The 19,725-nt window shown below is 44.5% G+C and overlaps 2 protein-coding genes across 3 annotated transcripts; both read left to right on the forward strand.

The window, feature by feature from the left end:
• Positions 1 to 67: 67 nt before the first annotated feature.
• Positions 68 to 4,883, forward strand: mon1a (MON1 secretory trafficking family member A). Its single transcript, XM_053868475.1, has 6 exons — positions 68 to 181; positions 543 to 695; positions 1,593 to 1,976; positions 2,691 to 3,456; positions 3,528 to 3,675; positions 3,773 to 4,883. The coding sequence occupies exons 2-6, from the start codon at positions 572 to 574 to the stop codon at positions 3,911 to 3,913; spliced, it is 1,563 nt and encodes a 520-aa protein (XP_053724450.1). The 5' UTR covers positions 68 to 181; positions 543 to 571; the 3' UTR covers positions 3,914 to 4,883.
• Positions 4,884 to 5,937: 1,054 nt separating this feature from the next.
• mst1rb (macrophage stimulating 1 receptor b) lies at positions 5,938 to 19,313 on the forward strand. Of its 2 annotated transcripts, XM_053868154.1 has the most exons (21): positions 5,938 to 6,078; positions 7,902 to 9,205; positions 12,788 to 12,964; positions 13,041 to 13,160; positions 13,748 to 13,918; positions 14,007 to 14,167; positions 14,291 to 14,426; positions 14,492 to 14,628; positions 14,871 to 15,050; positions 15,121 to 15,220; positions 15,280 to 15,498; positions 15,570 to 15,716; positions 15,797 to 15,950; positions 16,071 to 16,160; positions 16,221 to 16,436; positions 16,500 to 16,580; positions 17,104 to 17,285; positions 17,355 to 17,464; positions 17,524 to 17,689; positions 17,754 to 17,890; positions 18,465 to 19,313. In XM_053868154.1, the coding sequence occupies exons 2-21, from the start codon at positions 8,000 to 8,002 to the stop codon at positions 18,664 to 18,666; spliced, it is 4,092 nt and encodes a 1,363-aa protein (XP_053724129.1). In that variant the 5' UTR covers positions 5,938 to 6,078; positions 7,902 to 7,999; the 3' UTR covers positions 18,667 to 19,313. The 2 variants fall into 2 exon arrangements, with proteins under 2 accessions (XP_053724129.1, XP_053724128.1); XM_053868153.1 differs by having other exon boundaries at positions 16,071 to 16,436.
• Positions 19,314 to 19,725: the final 412 nt, after the last annotated feature.

A 19,725-nucleotide genomic window follows, 5' to 3' on the forward strand; every position in this document is an offset into this window, starting at 1 on the left:
TTAAAACCTATCCCATTTATATGATATTTTCGAACACCGGAAACAGAGCTTATGTCCCACACACACTTCCGCTCGCGAGCGCTGCACTTTGACAGGAGGAAGAAGTGTTTCCTCTTTTGCTATTCTTCTCACTTAAACTATTATGATCGAGGGCTTGCTTCCCGTTCCCCGGAGATGAAAGGTAATAAACAAAGTGTGAAGTGAGAGGTGTGTGTTGTTTGCATGAGGTCCGTATCACCGGTGTCGGCGTGTGTCTGACAAAGTTGTGCCGGACAAAGTTGTGCCGGCGACTTCAAGTTGTGCATCAGCAGATCCGACCTCTGTGATGAGAAGCACGAGCAGCGTTGTGTGTGTGTGTGTGTGTTTGTTTCCCCAGCTCGAATCGAAGCGAGGCCTGTTTTGTGCGGCAAATGTCGGATAACCTTCTGGATACGCGACTTTGCGTACCACGAAATGCTTGTTGTTTGTCTGTTTGGCTCCAAGCGCGACTCGCTTGTGTTGTGTTGAGTCCTAGCTCTGACTTGTGTCTGCGTTTTGGCCAGGTCTGTGACCCCCAACCTTCTGCAGCAGGATGGAGGGAGACTCCCAGAGGGCCGCCGTGGCCTGGGACGCTGCGTCTCTCTCTGTCGTGGAGCGACTTCGCTCTGAGAGATCCGAGAGTCCAACGCCTGGTCTCGTGGAAGGAACGGAACCAGGTGAGCTAGTAAAAGAAGGCATTTAATGTTCGCCAGTCAGGATTAAGTCAAAACAAGGGGACTTTGCAAACATTAATCTCCAGCAATGGCAATGTGAAACAAGACCTGCGTGGCTGGTTCTCTACTGTTGGACAGACTGTCAATATTTGGGAACTGACTTGTGCTGTGTGTTTATTCGATTAAGGTAAAACAACCTGTTTTTTTTTTTTTTTTAAATGATGTGCGTTTGATGGGTGTGATTGCTGTAAGGCAGAAGTGAGCGAATGAGTTTGGGCTTGTCTTTTAGACAGATGAGTTGAAGCATGCAGAGGATAGAACTGTGAGAGAAGAAGACCTAAAAAGGTTTGATGATTAACAGTCATGTGGAGTCAGAAAATCATTTTAAATTGTTGGCATTCATCTGCAGCGGGACTTAATAAAATAAGCTGGATCCACGTGCACTTCATTTGCCCAGTCTGCTGAATGAAACCTGTGTTTTGAACCACCTTCACTCCAATGAATAGCTTAACAACGACAAGCTTAGCAACGATTGTTGCTCTGGAATTGTTGAACTTTTATCTTATGGCTGTGTGAAGCTTCTCTGCGGATCGATGACTGCCAATTGATTCGTCTTGCCTCAGACCTTTAGAAAGGTCATGCATATTCACTGCATTCCTGCTTGTTGCAGCCTTCTCTCTGGTCATTTTAAATAGACACCATGAATGAATACTTTGACTCGTCTAATGACTGTGCTGACCTCCAGCAGATGTGATGTGAAGGTAGCAGGAGAAAAAGTCATGCCCCTTACCTCCTATATATATTGGCCCTATCGCAGGTTTTGTTTGTTCACATCTTAAAATAAATAAAGCTGTCGTTAATGCCTTGAAATTAAAAACCCAATAACTATCCAACTCACAGGCGCTGGACAGCAGAGTGCAATTTTTGTCCATTCCCAGTCCTTTGAGGATTTGACTGCTGAGACTGATGAGGAGGTACGCGAAGAACCAGGGTCAAGCCAGGTTGAAGAGTGTGAGGAGAAGCTCCAAGTTTTGGTGCTGGACCAAGAAGTTGAAGAACAGCATGCCAACAACATTTCACCTGACATCAAGGCTAAGGATGAAGACATTTCCAGCGAGGCGTGGAGGAGTCATAAGAAGCACATGTTTGTCCTGAGCGAGGCCGGGAAGCCCATCTATTCCCGCTATGGCACAGAGGAGGCTCTTTCTAGCACCATGGGTGTGATGATGGCTCTTGTGTCCTTTGTGGAGGCTGAGAAGAACATCATCCGCTCCATCCATGCAGGTGAGAATAGATCTCCATCTGGACACGCGATGCTGTACATACATATATGTCCACACGGTGGCAGTAAAGTATTAGCTTTTTAAAAAAATGTCATGAGCGCTTGTTATTTTTAAATTTATTAAAAATTTATTCTACGCCATACGAAAGGCACAGTGAGAGCATGAATTATTGAAAAATATGGAGGAATTGCATTATTATGGCAGTCAACGTATAACTTCATCAGATATTAACACGACCAATGGTAATAAAACAGTTGTTCAACCGGATGATTAGAATAGAAAAAACTCTATAATAAATGCACTTTGACATAGATGATAAGATAAAACAATTCTTTATTGGTGTTTCAGGTAATAAAGTTTAATTATTACAGCAGAAAGAGTTTAATTTAGCTGCGTATGACCAACTCACAATAATTTGACATTCGTTTTTTGTTATCACCGATAGAGATTTACATAAAATAATTTCTTCAACATGTACTAATTCAAACAATGCTGTAAACAGTGGCAAATATGTATTTAATTTATGTACTTTGTTTTTCTGACATCAAGTCCAGCACAAGTAAAGAAAATCTATCAGTAAAATTAATGTACATTTTGGAAACAGACATCACTTAAATTGTGTTTAGAATTTGCATGAAATGAGTACCTTGCATTTGAAATGTGAATAGTTTGAGGTAAATGTCAAATGAATGAAATGTGCTTCTTGTTTTTCTAGACGGGTGCAAAGTGGTGTTCCTGACCAGAAGCCCACTGGTTCTGGTGGGCGTGTCTCACACTTGCCAGTCAGAGAAGGAGCTCCTGCGTGAGCTGCAGTACATCTACTACCAGATTGTCAGCCTGCTCACTCTCACCCAGCTCAATCACATCTTCCAGCACAAACAGAACTACGACCTACGGCGTCTCCTGGCCGGCTCCGAGTACCTCACAGATAACCTCCTGCATCGTCTGGACCGAGATCCGGGTTTGTTGCTCAGTGCTGTCACCTGCCTGCCTGTGGCCAGCTCTGCCAGAGATGTGGTCTCCTCCAGCTTGCAAGCTGCCAAGTCCAAAAACTTGGTGTTCTCAATTCTGCTGGCCGGAGACCGTTTGGTGTCCCTGGTGCGCAAAAAGGACCAGTTCTTGCATCACATCGATTTGCATTTGGTCTTCAACCTTGTTGGTTCTTCATCATCATTCCGGGAAGGAGAAGGCTGGACGCCCATCTGTCTGCCCAAGTTCAACACTGCAGGATTCTTCCATGCTCACATTTCCTACTTGGAGCCTGCGTCAGAGCTCTGCCTGATCCTCGTCTCCACCGATCGAGAGGACTTTTTTAACATGTCCGACTGCAAACAGAAGTTCTTGGAGAGACTGAGCAAGCGCAGTGCCTACCAGACTCTGAAGGAGGCGCTAAAATGCCCCAGCTATTCTGTAGATCAAGTTGGGATTCCAGAGCTCCGGCACTTTCTTTACAAATCAAAGAGCTCTGGCTTGTACACCAGGTAGGCGAATGAAGCACTTCTGCTTCAGCAGATTCTGTTGCATGACTTTAACTTCTTCCCACCTCACTTAGCCCGGAGTTTCCTTTGATGTATGAGTCAGATGAGGAGCAGGAACGACTCTTGGGTTTGTACCAGAACCTCCATAGCTGCCTCCATCATCCAACCAGACCACTACGCACCTTCTATCGCTGTGGAGAACGAGAGAACATGATGGCATGGGTAAGCAACACCTGGGAGCTCTTACTGTCTTTATACTCTATTAAAACATAGTGAGAAAACATCATATACTGACTACAAATCTTGGATCTTTTTGCAGATGACGAGTGGCTTTGAGCTGTACCTCTGCTTCAGCCCCCTGGGGACAAAAGCTTTGGCAGTTTCATCCGTCAACAAACTGCTGAAGTGGATCAGGAAAGAGGAAGATCGTCTCTTCATCCTCAGCCCACTGACCTACTGAGTTTTTGCTGCTCCTACAACTGCTGAGCTCAAACAAACACTGGATCAATGAGCTGCTAAACAACTGACTGCATATGCCGTTTTAAACCATGTCACACTCCGCCTGGTGTCGCAGATCATCTTTTTTAGACTGCTTTGAATCGGTCCCTTATCAAGTACCTTTTTATAGAAATTCATTTTCAACCAAATTGAAATCATTGCTATTGATTGTGCCTTGTTTTGTTTTCTAGCAAAAACAAAGATTTCTCGATCAATATTTGATAGAAATAAGATGAGTTCAGGTGTTACATCAGTGCGCATGTATCATCAGTGCAAAACTAGTGCATCATCGTTCATCAGCATGAGTCAAAAATAGACATGGGATTTTCTAAAACAAACACACGGCAGGCTTTTTAATAACTTAAAGACGCTCATACATACTGGATCTTTTATCTTTTTAGATAGAACATTTTCATTGATAAAACAAACTCCATGTTATAAAAACTCAGCTATACAATTCTGGGAGTGTCTGATGGTGCTAGTGGAGGAATTCACAATTCTCATTTTAAACTTGTGAATGACCTTTATGTTTCAGTTATTTGTATTTGTTTTATTATTAATTATATAATCTATATCAATCTCTTAATTTAATAGTTTCATTTGAGCTATCATGTTTCGAAATGCCAACCAAATAAGTGACTCATAAATATCATGTGCCGTAACTTTAATGCATTTTTTACTTCTGAAAAGAAGTTTTTCTCACCAAAATATGCACAGTGTAACATGCCACTGTGTTTCAGCGCTTCTTCTTCTTCTTTGTTTAATTTTTAAGATTAAGAATAAGAGTATTTTCACTAGGTAATTTGTTCAGTTAGTTTATCAAAATGTCAAAAAGTGCAATCATATTTGATCCTGCAGCCTCCAGACAGCTGTTAATTTATACTGAAAATTGCTTCAAAAGCCAAATCGAGCCTGAGCACAACTATGGTGCCTCTAATGACTGCTGCGTCAAGCAATGAAATAAAATGTTTTCAATAACACCTGTTCTTCTTGTCTGATAAATTCTCATACCAGTCCTTAAAATGTAATTTAATAATGATCAACATTTAAGGATTGGTGCGTGATTCCATAAACCTTTTTGTTATCTCATATCAGCTGGACGGCCAAAGAAATTCAAGTAACTTTGTTCCATTTTTGACATCTAACTTAAAGAGTAAGGATTTCAGTGAGTTGATTTCCTCTTATTTCAAAATGATCAAAGTGCCGTGGTTTCAGGACTCATGATCATATGTAAACATTCATGTGCCTGAAGTAAAACTACACATACAAAGACCTTGTACTCGAGTCAGTCCTCCCAACTGTAGCGCTCCCTCCTCTGTGAATCCTTTAAAGCCCAAATTACTCAACAAGACAACTGGAAAACCATGACAGCATTAAAAAAAAAAAAAAAAAAAAGAAAAAAATAAAAATTATATATATATATATATATATATATATATATATATATATATATATATATATATATATATATATATATATATATATATATGGAAGTATTTGTAGTATTATAGAGTTGAATTCATGTCCATGTTTTCCAAAAGAGGAAAGTTGAAAAAGACATAGTTTGATCAAAAGGAGATAAATGATAAATGTAACATTTAATACTACTACTCCAACGACTACTACCATTTGTGCATTTGCTTGTTCAGAAGTCAACTCAGTGGAAAACGATAAGCATGTTAATGTTCTAGTTATTGACCATTTAATATTTGGACTGTACATTGGTTTACAGTGTTGATGAAACACCTCCGGGTGATATTTAGGTGACCAGCATGAATGAGCCCTAAACACTGGCTTGTTGCGCAAACAGTAGCCAGCCAGCGGAGCCGACGCTGAAACGACACATGCTGAATTTTGGCACGTTAATATTCGCCCTGTAGTTTCGCTAACTGTAATAACAACTGTGGTGCGTTGAAGTCGGCGAGGGGAGGAGCTTGCTGCGACACACGCGCGCCACACCGAGAGTCTTCTCTCTCCACCTTCAAGCCGAAGATAACGCTCCGTGCGCGGGGAGTCAGTGGGCACCGTTCGCTCCATTGGCTCCGTGTTGCTTTATTTCAATCGCCTCTAAAACTGAGTGGTACACCCCTTGTAAACAAAGAGAGTGACGCGGACTCACCTGCGCAGGTAAGATCACGTCTGAGAAATGTAACAGCAGCTTTAAAAACCGCCTCCAATTCTTTGCTACTAAGTAAGTCTTTGTAATATTTATTAAAACAGGATTCTGACTCATAAAAATAGCATCATCCATGACTTCCACAAAGTCACTCATTGAACGGGTGTTTCTGTAGTTCCGTGTGTTTTTCTAGCCTCTAGCTTCCCTGGTTTGATGCAGCTGCTTGTTTGTGGATTGCAGAATGTTTAATTTGGTGTGATTTATGATGGTGTCACCTGACTGGAATGATGACTGCTCCTGTAATGTGCTGCCGCGCTCATAAAAATACCTATTTACAGGTGTGATTTATGATGATTTCCCATCATGGAATAGTGAGCTCAGTCCTAAAAATATAAATCTGGAAACATTTAATATCACAATTCATTTAAATGCCATTATCAATTCTCATTTTGTTTTCTTGTTTGCAGTGGCTTTCTGTGTACATGTCTTTTTTTTCAAAATGTTTACATTTTTTTTTTATCTTTCATAAGCTAAAAAGGCACAATTTAAGGGACAAACCATTTGCTTATTCCTGAGCAGACTCATGTTCCGCTGTGCTTAAATCAATACAGAATCCTTTGGGAACAATCACATGGAATATTAAGGGATGTTCCACCCTCTGACTTCCCTTTGGGACTATGAGTATCGACTGGTGCTCATGCCGCTGACCAAAAACCGATTTGAGCCAAATAGCTTGTTAAAAGTGAATGGCGCCTTTTGGTTTGTTCATATATTTCCTCAAAAAGATATGAAACTTCACGTTTGACACACGGCCACAGTGTAAAGCTGTTATGAAACTCACTCAACTTGTCTCAAAGCAAGGCCACTCCAACCAACGCGTGGGTCTCCAAATAGCGTAATGGATGGAAACACATTTTCCACCATTTGTTTTATTAACCATGAGCAGCTAATCTGTGCCATTACTATGTAGACCCATGTCTGATTCGCATTTAAACTCCGAGCCACTTTCACATGGACCTGCCTGTTAAATTGTAACACATCAGTGGAATTCTATGAATTATTAATGACCCATGACACTTGATCGTTCCAGCTTGAATATTCCATGTGGCTGACCATTGAAAGGGAAGTCAGTGGTTGTTCCAATGTCATCCTCCAGTGTCGATAAATAATAGCGAAATAGAGATGAAGAAATTCAGTGACACTCTCTCACATGGGACACACAGGGGCAGTGCAGGCCTCTTGACCACCAGCCCGTGGACACCTTTCCCCCTGCAAGGCACGTAGTGGCTGTGACAGGAATGCAAAGTAGAGGGACCAGGGGTCATGACAACAGCCTGTCTGCGATGTGCCAAGTTAATGATCCACCCAGCAAGCCTCCACGATCCAAACAAATCTTAATTCAGTTAGCTGCTATTTAGAGACGGATCAAGATGGCGCCTTCCGCTTTTTATTAGATACACTTCATGCATTATATTCCATTAAGCCTGCGTGACGCCGGCTGTCGTCATTCATCAACAGGTATGACTCATGTGTGGCCAGGAGAAAATGAGACATTTAACAGAATAAACATGTCCAGCCAGAGATTACTGACCTGCTGTGACACATTTCAAATATCCTGAACGCTGCAGACAGAGATGGCCCGGGCGATGAACGCGACACTTCCTGTCACTGTTTGCTGTGAGTCACTGAAAGCTTGTGTCTTCAAAGAAATGTCATTAAGGAAAGGTTACTCCTCGGATGTAGGCAGGTGCCACCTACTGAGTCTGGATTCACGAGCGAGTTGTTTCGTTTGTAAAACGGAGATGAGAACTTAAACCTGCCCTTTGGTTTTCAGGAGTCTGCAGCTGTTTTAAGGATGCTTTTATCTCGACGTCGAACCTTAAGGTAACCAGACGTCACTGCTCTCATCGCTCTCTGAAGCCCGGAGCGGAAATGGTCTGCTGGACCAGGCAGTGGGGGACATGTGTCTGGCTCCAGACTTTACTGGCCTTTGCCTCAGCCAACTGTCCCTCACTCACCCCCAACCCCGTCAACTACTCCGTGGTCTACACGATGCCCTTCTTCCAGGCGCGGGGCCCGATCCAAAACATTGTCAACAACACGTTGTACCAGGAGGTGTATGTCGCCTCTCAAAATGTGATTGAAGCCGTCAACAGGAGCTTGGAGAAGGTTTGGGAGCTCAAAACTGGGCCGGTGGGAAGTCCGGAGTGTGAAATATGCGACTTGTGTCAAATTGACAAGGATCCCAACTTCCTGGAGGACACCAACAATCAGGTCCTGCTGCTGGATAATCTCTTTATGTATTTATATTCATGTGGGAGTTCTCAGCATGGTGTGTGCTATTTTCACCAACTCAACCCCGATGGAGAGCCTCCTTCTCTCTCCAAGTGTTTATTCAGGAAGGATTCAAACTCGGCTGCCTACTGTCCTGACTGTGTGGCCAGTGGTCTCGGTACCAAGGTCACCATGGTGGAAGAGGGGCAGACTGTCTACTTCTTTGTTGCCGCCACAGTGAATGACAGTGTGACTCACCGGTACGGTAGAAAGTCCATATCTGTCCGGCGCCCACTGGCAACAGAAGATGGGTTCTACAGCGATGTTCGGGGCCTGACGGTCCGTCCAAGCCTGCGAAGAACATACCATATAGAATACGTCTATAGCTTCTTCACTCAGGAGTTTGTCTACTTCCTTTCGGTTCAAAGAGAAAGTCCTGATCAGAACTCTTCGCCGTTTCAAACTCGTCTGGGTCGTCTTCCCCGCAACGAATGGGAGATGAAGCGGTACCGAGAGGTGATCCTTGAGTGTCGATTCGAACCCAAACGCAGGAAGAGGAACGTCGCCAGTGAACCCTATAAAGATGTTGTGTACAACGTGGTCCAGGCAGCCCACTTTGGCAAGGCAGGACGGGAGCTGGCAGATGAGTTGGGAGCTGAGGAAGAGGATGACATTCTTTACGGTGTATTCGCTGTGACCGGCGATGATGGGGTGACGGAGCATGACTCTGCAATGTGTGCCTTCCCCATGAACAACGTGAACAAGGCGATCAGTGACGGCGTGGACGACTGCTGCGAGTCTGGCCCGGAGCAGCTGTCCAGAGGACTCTGCCACTTCCAGTCCTGTGAGAGCTGTCCACATGAGGTGAGTTTGAGCCACAATAATGATGTTACCAAGAACCTGCCCATGGTTTGGTTTCATGGTGTGTTGTCCAAAAACAATTGAGTTGAGTTCGTCGAAAACCATGACTGACTTTTAAATGGTCGTCTTTTGTTATGAAAAGAAGACTGTGATTCAAACTATTTGACTGAGTAGACTATCGGTTTGAGTGGAGCGGAGACTTGGGTGAGGATGGGGACAGTGTTCCAATGTAAGCCCTGTAACCTAACATACAAATACAGCAATAAATTAAAGAGTAATAACACAATAACGACGTTCTAGAGCACTTCTAGTGTGCCAATGTTGTGCACATGCCACTCCTGTTAGTAGCGCTGTATCTTCTGGCAAAGAAGAATGAGCACTCATCCAGCTTTTTGCTCCGTAGAACATTGTGTTAGTCAGTTTGATTTTGCGGTTGAATTGTGAGTGAGAGAGCACCTGAGTCCTGCAAGTTGTTTGTCGCACAGGTAATGGACGCTACTGAGGAAGACATGCACCAACAACTGTTGCAGTTGTTTTAAAAAAACAATTAAAAAAATGGTACTTCGCGGGAGACGTTGTCAAGACAGGGAGCGGTTGATGTCAAGGGTGGCGCCTGAACTATACTATATTTCCTACATATACTATATAGTGGCGAATAACAAGGTGTGGATCAAGGTGTGTGCATATTTAATTCCTACACAACAAATCAACTCCATATTTTCTGGCACAGTATAATATTGAGGTGTGTGAGGTGACATCCTCCAGCTCGCAGTGTGAACATGAGAACACAATAATCTATAAACACAAACAGTTTAGTTCACAATGTGGAGTGAGGGAGAATATGTAATAGCTGGATTGCATGTTTGTGGTTCCATGTAATGTTGGTCGGTGAGGTTCCAGTATGTGGTTGTGCAATCATGTACATTCCTGCAGTAACACATGAGAGGGCAGAATGAACAACTTTGATGTCAGTGTGAATATGAAAGTAAAACCTTTCGGCTGCTGCACATAAGTATTAGTTTGTCTTTTTCTTTCTCAGCAAAAATCCTTCATTCTTCGACAATATCTTGTAATCTAAAGATGTTTCCTGTGTTTGTGTTTTGATAGAGTTTTATATTTAGCTGACAGATATGAGGGGGTCGTCGGCCTTCCAATTTGGGCCGAGGAAGTAGATGTCAAAGATACTGACGTCTTTGCTCAGGATATTTACATGGAGACCATGTCAAGTCATTTAGGAACACTGGAGGAGGGATGAGAGAAGGAGGGAGACAACACAAAATGTAACAGTGTCCCTTTCAGAGGTAAAATACTGTATGTCACATGTTGCACTGCATCATGTTTCATATGTATCAGCGCTGCAATACTGTTTCATAATACCATCTAGCCATCACTAGGATTCACCTAGAATGAAGTGTTAAAACCACAAAAAAACAAACAAAAAAAAACCTTGATAAATAATTAAAAAATTAAGTAATGGAGACAAAATGAAATTGATGAAAAAAGAACAGGCACAAAAAACAAACAAAAAAATACAAAAACATTTCTATGGTAAATGCAGAGTTGGACAGAAGGAGAGAATAAGTGAATGTACTTTACTATTAAAAGTATGAAAATGAAGAACTCTCATAATTCCCTTTATTTATTCTTTGTCTTTAGATATCATCCTCTCCCCTTTTCCAACAGGGGTATGTAACGTAGTAGTGTTTTCTGTGGTGTTTTTTCCATTTAAAAAGCATTTGACCCTGCATATCTGATATTATCTTGTTCCCTTATAAGGACACTAATGATATGACTTCACTTCCAATGACAGACTCGTGGATAGTAGCCATAAATCACATGGGAAGCGTATGTTCTTCTGATAGAAATCTCTCACAACCGTGTATGTGGATGTTGTCTGGACATCCAGTGCTCTTTTCCCAAAATAGTTTACTTAAAATGGATGCCTAATGAAGTCCTGACTGTTGGCTTTTATTAACAGTGAAATTGTGACCCTGAAAGTGCCTCTTGCTAAACCTTTGAAAAAACCCCCAGCAACAATAAAAAGCAATGATGCGTCACTTTTTTTTCTTTGTGATCCAGGTGTGACCTAAACTAGCACCAATAATTACAGGAAAGAGGATTTTATTTTGAAATCATAGAAACTCCAACAAAAATGTTTTGTTCCATTCAGGAAATGTGTGGGATCCAGTCCAACTCTTTCCTTATTTCTCTGGTCATTACTGTTTATTTGAGGTGGAATATATGCACTGAAAGATATGTTGTATATCATTCAAATTGTAAAATGTATTTTTCTATTCTTGCTAAAATTATATATTTTTATTCAAGCACTACACAACAGAAATGTTGCATTCAGAAGCATCCATCTATTGTGTTTGCTGTTTTGGAAATGCGGAACAACATTTACAACCGCTCAATAAAGATTATCATACGGTGTGGGCGCGGCAAAATGCTGCTAAAGTCTGTGTATAAATGACAGGTCACCATAAACTGTGTTGCCTTGGCATGTCGCACGATCGAGTGCCAGGCAAGTCGGACGTGTACACAAGCGCTGTTGAGCCATCATCTGATGTGCTTCACGTTTCTTAACTGAAGATCAGATTGAGCTTTAAAGCAAATACCCGGAACCATTTTCATATTCATGTAATAATGGTCTTACACAATAATAAACTGCATATGTTGTGTTAGTTACCACACAAATTGTGTTACCCAACAGTTGACAGTGTGATCATCGTCCCTGCACACACCTGTCCTCTTCACGTCTTCTTTTACTTTGCACATGAATCGTGCTGGGAGAGTTTGAGACATTATCTCCATTTCCACATTCCTCAACCGACGTGTTTCCTCACCATGTGTGCAAGCCATCTGCTTCAACTAACTTAGTCTTCAAACTTCTCCACATGAGCCGTCACGCTGATATACTTCTTTCTTGTCCTTCCTCATCACTCCATATGAAAACTTGAGCATACATACATCCTCAGTTTCCCACGGCTTAGTCCTGGATAGGGTTGCGGGAACTGCTTGAGTAGATCCCAGTGGTCATTGGGCAAGAGGCAGGATTTCACCCTGGACAGTCTATCGCAGGGCACACACACCATTCACACACACACACATAGAGGCAATTAACCTAGTGAGCATGTCTTTGGGCTGTGGGAGGAAACTGGAGTACTCAGAGAAACGCCCTGAAGGCACAGGCAGAGCGCGCAAACTCTATGCAGAAAGGTCCAGAGCTGAACCCTGAACCTTCTTGCTGAGAGGAAACAGTGCTAACCATTGCTCTACGGTGCCGCCCACACGTCTAACAGCGCCTCACTGTTGTGGATTCACCTATGTTGTCATCTGCTTATTCCTTTATTCTGATCCCAGCTACGTACATATGAAGGGACGCCCAGAACTGCCCATCTCTATCACACACGCTCCAGACATTTAGAGTCCCAGATTGACCTCTGTTTGTTTTTAAACTATGGGAGGAAACTGTGTGATGAGTGCTGCTGGAAACCAGAACTTCTGATAGGCCTTCTGATAATTTGGGTCTGACAAGTCTCTGGCCATGTCTTCATCTTCCATCTTGCTCTGTCTTGTGTCCAGAGCATGGAAAACAACGCGACCTGCAGAGACCATCCCACCATGGTTTCCAAGCCGTACTACAGAGTGGACCTGTTCAACAGGCAGATGACCAACGTGCTGCTCACCTCTCTGCTGGTCACAACCATCGAGAACAAGACAGTGGCGCACATCGGCACATCCACAGGGCGTCTGCTGCAGGTATACAACACCTCCTCAGGCTCTGATTATTTGTTCTCCTGTGGTGCTCACCCTCCTGCCTCTGTCTCTGTTCCAGCTTGTGTTGACAAGATCCAGCCCGGTTATTTTTGCCAACTATTCCTTAGTGGAGAACCAGAGGGTGTCGCCCATCGCTGCTGTTTACTCAGAGTATCTCCTCTTTGTGATTGGAGACAAGGTACACAGAGGTTCAGTGGTTGAGATGGTTATGTGGTGGCAGGATCAGGTCAAACACACTACTGGTGAGGTGTTAGAAGTAATGATTAAAGTGAGACTGATAACCCAGTGACTCTCGCCTGAGGACTGAGCACTGGCCATCTGACCCTGAAAACCCTCAGTCAATAAAAACAGAGATCAATACACTTAATAAGAGGCTGTGATTTATTGGTAGGTTTAATACCTGTGAGAGTTATAAAGCACGTCTAATCTGTGTCTGTAACATCAGAGGCTGAGCTCAATGTGATCAAATTTTAATCATTAAATGTAGTAATATTCATGGCTTAATATGGATTTGCATCAATTTAAATTTGAGTCACAAGCTGAAATGTTTTTCACTTCGATCAGCATCACAATTCACTCCACTGAAAGGAAATTGGGAACAATTATGATGCCGTTTGAAGGTCAGTACAGACAAGAGAAAGGAAAAAGAAAAAATAATGGCTGTAAAGTAAATGTAAAGACGCAGAATTTCACTGCGCTCATATAGAGACCTAGCTTGGGGTCTGTTTGCTACAGCAGCAGTGTTCTAACTCTGTGCCTCTTCAGATGATCCAGGTTCCTCAGCGAGGTCCCGGCTGCCAACACTTCATGACCTGCGCCTCCTGTCTGACCGCTCCGAAGTTCATGGGGTGCGGGTGGTGCTCTGGAGTGTGTTCCTGGGAGAGTGAGTGCGACCGTCCCTGGAAGAACGAGTCCTGCCCACCAGGAATCACAGGGGTGAGGTTTGTTCTCAACCTAAAGTCTCAATATGTCGCGATGCATTTCATTTGAAGTTGGTGCAACACACTCTGGTCTATTGACGCAGTTTTTTCCCCGGACTGCTCCCCCTGATGGTCAAACAGAGCTGACAGTGTGTGGATTCGAGTTCCAGTCACCCATACGACCCGCAATCACATCCAGAACCCACCAGGTTCGAATTGGCTCGACGGCCTGCACTGTGCTTCAGGCCAAGAGCAACAGCACGCAGTAAGTTATGCGAACATCTTCTCAGTTGTTTTTATTTTTGTGTATCATCTCTCAAAATAATATAGAATATTCAAACACGTAGGTCATTTTGAACATCTTTGTTGATGTTTTTTTTCTCTTCAGTTTGGTGTGTAAGATCCGCTCTGGTGACACAGACCTCATGAAGCCAGTCAACGTCACGGTGGAGGTGCACGAGGGAAAAGTGGAAGGACGCTACTCCATTGATGGCAAAGCAGAAATGCCCGGGTTCACATTCCTGGTGAAGGTCACACTCATCATCATGTCTTTGTTCAAAACGCTTGCTGACAACGGTGTCCGTCGCAGATCCCCAACATCACGGAGATCCAGCCCAACTACGGGCCTCGTGACGGGGGAACCCTCATCACCGTGACGGGGCGTCACCTGGATGCCGGCAGCACAAGAAGAGTCACGCTCAATTATGTGCCCTGTCCAATAAAGAGGTGCGGGAGTGCAGTTCTGTGTTTTAATGAAGGTGTCTGTAGCTGGCCGCCTGCCTAGAGGCTGGATGATCAATAGATGATGAGTTAACAGCAAGGATACTTTAACATGTTTAAACGTGAGTCAAGACTCATGATGGCTTTGGAAAGTATGCGCCATCCTCATGTGTAGGTCTGGAAGTCATGAGTCATCGTGTCTCAAGGAGTCATTATTGAACTTAAAAAAAGTCATGTCTCTTCTGTAGAGTCACCAGGCCAAAAGGGAACGTGTCCTCCATCATCTGTCTGTCACAGGCCATCTCAGAGGTGAGGGACGTCCCCCTCAGCGTCTTCATCGACAAGTCTCCGGTCCTGACCACAAAGGTGTTTTACTACAAAGAAAACCCCAAAATCACAGCGGTGCACCCCGACTGTAGCTTCGATAGGTAGGTGGATCACGTCGGTGGGATCTGGCACCGTCACAGGCTGCGCAACAGTGTTCTGTTTGCTGTCCAGGGGGTCCAAAATTGTCATCGAAGGAGAGAACTTGGATTCTGTTTACCGCACCATTGTGCGCTTCAAGCCCAACGAGAGCCACTTGAAAGCTGTGACCAAGGTAGAGAGCTGTGTTACTGTGTCGGTGCACATTTCATGTCACCACAAACTGTGTTTCAGGAGTGCATCGGCAGGTCCTCGTCAACGCGGATGGAGTGTGTCACTCCAGTGTTCAGCAGAGACGAGACGGAGGAGGGTGAGCTCTCTTTCGACATGGACGGAGCTGTGGGACTCTGGAACAAGGAGTTCTCCTACCACCCGTACGGGGAGCCCATCCCCTTTGAGACGGAGGGCCATGTGTTGAGTCTGTATCCCGGCTTTGATGAAGTCTCGCTGCATGTGAGTGATGTGAACCACAGAGACTCAAATCCTGCGCATCATTCATGTTTCACCTGCCCTTCTGCTCGCAGCACCAGAAACTCAACCTGGTCAGCTCCTGTATGACCATCATCATGACTGTGGCAGGAGTGGACTGTGATGCCAAAGTCCTGGATAATGAGATCACCTGCAGGATCCCCAAAAACATGACCATTCCCAGCGAGGGGCTGCCTGTGAAGGTGAGCTTGTCAGAGGACCGGCCATTGTTTTTTCCTTTCAGCACGTCTCATCCTCATGTGTTGTGTTTATTGATGGACAGATCTCCATCAACGGGCAGGTGCACAACGTCGGCACGGTGGTGCGGGTGAGCAACCACTACATGGTGGGGATCATCCTGGGCATTCTGGCCGCGCTGGTGGCTGGAGCCGTGCTGGCCTTCGTCGTCATGAAACACTTGAGAAAGAAAAAGAAAGGTAGTGGAGGTGGACTTTGATCTGTCGTGTGTTTGCTCAGTCCCTCAACTAGAACATCCTCAGGCTAGTGACATGTGTTCTTTGTTGATGATTTAGAAACGTTGTGAAATATTTTTCTAGCCTCCATGGTGGAGACACGCTTGTCCCGCAGTGTTGCCCGCTCCAGGACCAATAACGTGGAGATGTCGCCTACCGGGGACTACAGACGAGGTGACACCATTCAAACCCCCCACGCCTCCACAACAACACTCATCTCAGTCTCTCCACCAGTAGTCTCCTTGAGTCCTCCGACACCCCTCGTGGGACCCGTGGTGTTTTCAGGGAGGGGTTTCGCTGCCCCACACAGGGACGCCACGCTCACCCCTCTCATGCCCACAGAGAAGATCTCCATCTCCAGCTTCAGACTGGAGCTTCTAGAAGAAGTGAAGGACGTTCTGATTCCTGCTGAGATGCTGATCGTGCAGCGCCATCGCATCATAGGAAAAGGTGAGCGACAGCCTTTTCCAACATGAACCTGCCGCAACTCTGACAATAAACCGTCTCTTCCAGGTCACTTCGGAACAGTCTACCACGGCTACTTCACGGACCACAACGACAGAGAAATACACTGTGCAGTCAAGTCCTTGAACAGTGAGTCACAGTTCCATTTGAGAGGCGCATCTTAAAAGGAACTACTGAATCATTTAATGAGCCGTTTGAAACAAGAAATTCGACTTAACGCAAACATTCTTTGTTTGCCATGTCTGTGCTTTTCGACTTGTTGAACAAGAGTCGTCCAGGTGTGTGCAAAAATCCAGATATTCAGAGCAAACATAAGCAGGGCTAAGAAGTGCTTGCTTCTTCACCAGTTTATACAGTAGCAGGCTCATCCAGTTCCCTTATTCACTGCAGTCACTTGGACAGTCAGTGACCTGGACTAGCTGGTAGTTTGGTTGTTTCATGACCTTTGGTTTGAGACTCTGAGGGAGGAAGTGTCAGAGGGAGTGCCCCAGATGAATAGGACAGAAAAAGGAAAAAGTGCGAGACAACCAATATGGTTCATACATGGGATCAAAGACAGGTGACTTGTGATATATTTCATGAGCGTAAAATCAAAGTTGTATCGTTTTTTTCCAAATATCTGTTCATTTCAATGCTGTTGAATGCGTTCTAGGGATCACGGATGTGGAGGAGGTGGAGCAGTTCCTGAAGGAAGGAATCATCATGAAGGGCTTCCATCACACCAATGTTCTGTCCCTGCTGGGCATCCTGCTGCCACAGGAAGGGCTCCCCCTAGTGGTGCTGCCCTACATGAAACACGGAGACCTGAGGCACTTCATCCGCTGTGAGAAGAGGGTGAGAGCCTTTTGACCATCGACGCCGAGTTCGAACCCCTCCCCAATACTCATCGCGTGATTCACACAGAACCCCACCGTCAAAGACCTGATCGGCTTCGGACTGCAGGTCGCCAAGGGAATGGAATACCTGGCTCAGAAGAAGTTTGTCCATCGAGATCTGGCAGCCCGTAACTGCATGTGAGTCACAGTGAGTGCGGAGTTGAGGCGTGCAGTTTGAAGACTTCCTGTGTCTGCAGGCTTGACGAGTCTTACACCGTGAAGGTCGCAGACTTTGGGATGGCCAGGGACGTGTTCGATAAAGAGTACTACAGCGTTCAGGACCACCGCAAGGCCAAGCTGCCGGTCAAGTGGATGGCTATCGAGAGCCTACAAACGCAGAAATTCACCTCCAAGTCAGACGTGGTGAGCCACCAGACATTCTACACACATCACTCTTCCCACCTGCTGACACGGCGATCTCCCGCAGTGGTCTTTCGGTGTGTTGATGTGGGAGATGCTGACCCGAGGGGCGAGCCCTTACCCAGAGGTGGACCCCTACGACGTGACTCACTACCTGCTGAAGGGCCGCAGGCTGCCACAGCCGCAGTACTGCCCACACCCTCTGTGAGTCCGGTGACTTGTGCAACTCACACACTGTTACTTGTCCACTACCTGTTTTTTTTTTTTAGCAAAGTTAATGTGTGTGTCTGTGTAAACAGGAGAACTAGTCATAGGAAATAGATGAACCATTCAAAGCAGTTCTCAAACAAAGTTAATATTGTGGATCCTTGAGGGACGTTTTGTTTCATGGCTGGGTTGTTTTCACTGAATGAAGTCTGAATATTCAAGCTTTGCTACAAATTATTCTCATCAAATCTATGAAAAAAAAAAGCGTTGTCCTCATTAATCGCCCGACTGAGGTCAAAGTGTCGGGCAGTGACGGGTCGATGAAGTTTCATGACGCAGTATTGAAGGGTTGATGAGGTTTCATGAAACAGTGTCCTGATTTGCAGGTGCCACCTGTTTTAGACATGAATGAACCCTTACATCAGTTTTAAACCAAGAGCGCCGTCTAGTGGACACTGTTTCAGAAGACCTCGTCTACCAGTGTCTGGAGTACGTCACCTAGTGGGCGAAGAGAGTTATGGCAGGGGAAATGCAGGTTGTTCAGTGGCCCCTGACTGGTTCCCCTCCACAGGTACAACATCATGCTCCAGTGTTGGGACCCCGACCCCGAGCTCAGGCCCAGCTTTGCCACACTGGTGTCGGCCGTCTCCTCCATCATCTCCAGTCTGGAGGGAGAGCACTACATCAGCCTGAACGTCACCTACGTTAACCTGGACCAGCCGCGTCCGTACCCGGCTCTGACCGAGTCTGACGAGTACGACTCCTCAGACTGAGACGCCTCCTGCTCACTGGCAAGCGTGGAAGTGAAGAAGGGACGGAGCAGCCAGCCGTATTTATAGCTCTTACCAAAGTTATGTTTATTGAGGCACTATTTATTTTCTTCAGTATTGAGAGAACCTAGCTCAGTTAGCTCAATCCCTCCAGGATTTTGTGATTTAAGCTTTTAATTTCCTGCAACATGAACTGCATTACCCCTTAAATCTACTGTTGTGCTGGCGCCGCTCAAAGCAAGCAAATTATTTCCAAACTCGGCAGCAGAAGTTAGTCATTCTACCTTGTGTGGACCCATGTAACGCGTGTGAGAGAGAGAATCATCAGGTGTGTAGAGGGACTGGTTGCATCTGAGATGTCAGTGACTTTTTGTCAGAACGAAAAGAAGTTGCTGAATGAATGTTCATGTTAATTACTTCATCACTCTACAATCTACTGTAACATTTTGTTTTAAAGCAAGTGATTCGGGAAATCCTGGAGGGACAGAAAAGCGAAGCTACAATGCAAATAAAACACATCACTACCTGCAACCCAGCGTCCTGTTACAGTAGCAGAGCAGTCGTGTGACGAAACTGACACACCTGCAGCTGCATCTCATCCTCATGCCATGGTTTGACTCTGTTCCTGCCTTGTTTGGAAAGAAGTGTCGCCTGTCACCATGCTAGCTGTCTGGACCAAAGTCTCTGAGATGGTGTCGCAAATTAAAGTATTTATTTGTTTACAGACATGTTCGACTGTTTGCTTGTGCATTTTTAGAAACACCTGTCGGCTATTTCACAATTTCATCTTTAAATTTACGCTATTTATACCCTCTTCATTTGACATTAAAATGTAATTATTATTATCATTATTTTTATCATCCATTTTTTTCTAATGCTCTGAATTAAAGTAAAAAAAAAATTCACAATTTAAATGGAAGACTATCTTGATTGATTCTTTTAAGTGAAAATCCACTCATAGGACTAAGTGTTGGATTTAGAAAAGATTGTGTCATTGTCTTCTGTAGCAACACATTGTCTTCTAAGAGACACCATTTCCATGACATATCTCATCATTTATTT

The sequence above is a fragment of the Synchiropus splendidus genome, chromosome 6 (assembly GCF_027744825.2).
Source record: "Synchiropus splendidus isolate RoL2022-P1 chromosome 6, RoL_Sspl_1.0, whole genome shotgun sequence".
Taxonomy (NCBI): domain Eukaryota; kingdom Metazoa; phylum Chordata; class Actinopteri; order Syngnathiformes; family Callionymidae; genus Synchiropus; species Synchiropus splendidus.

Bases quoted from the DNA above. Each gene is read 5' to 3' on its own strand.
- mst1rb (XM_053868153.1), top strand. From the start codon at position 8,000: ATGGTCTGCTGGACCAGGCAGTGGGGGACATGTGTCTGGCTCCAGACT. The intron at 14,168-14,290 runs GTAAGTTATGCG...TTTTCTCTTCAG, and splicing joins GCCAAGAGCAACAGCACGCA to TTTGGTGTGTAAGATCCGCT. The intron at 17,891-18,464 runs GTGAGTCCGGTG...TCCCCTCCACAG, and splicing joins CAGTACTGCCCACACCCTCT to GTACAACATCATGCTCCAGT.
- mon1a (XM_053868475.1), top strand. From the start codon at position 572: ATGGAGGGAGACTCCCAGAGGGCCGCCGTGGCCTGGGACGCTGCGTCT. The intron at 3,457-3,527 runs GTAGGCGAATGA...CACCTCACTTAG, and splicing joins AGCTCTGGCTTGTACACCAG to CCCGGAGTTTCCTTTGATGT. The intron at 3,676-3,772 runs GTAAGCAACACC...ATCTTTTTGCAG, and splicing joins GAGAGAACATGATGGCATGG to ATGACGAGTGGCTTTGAGCT.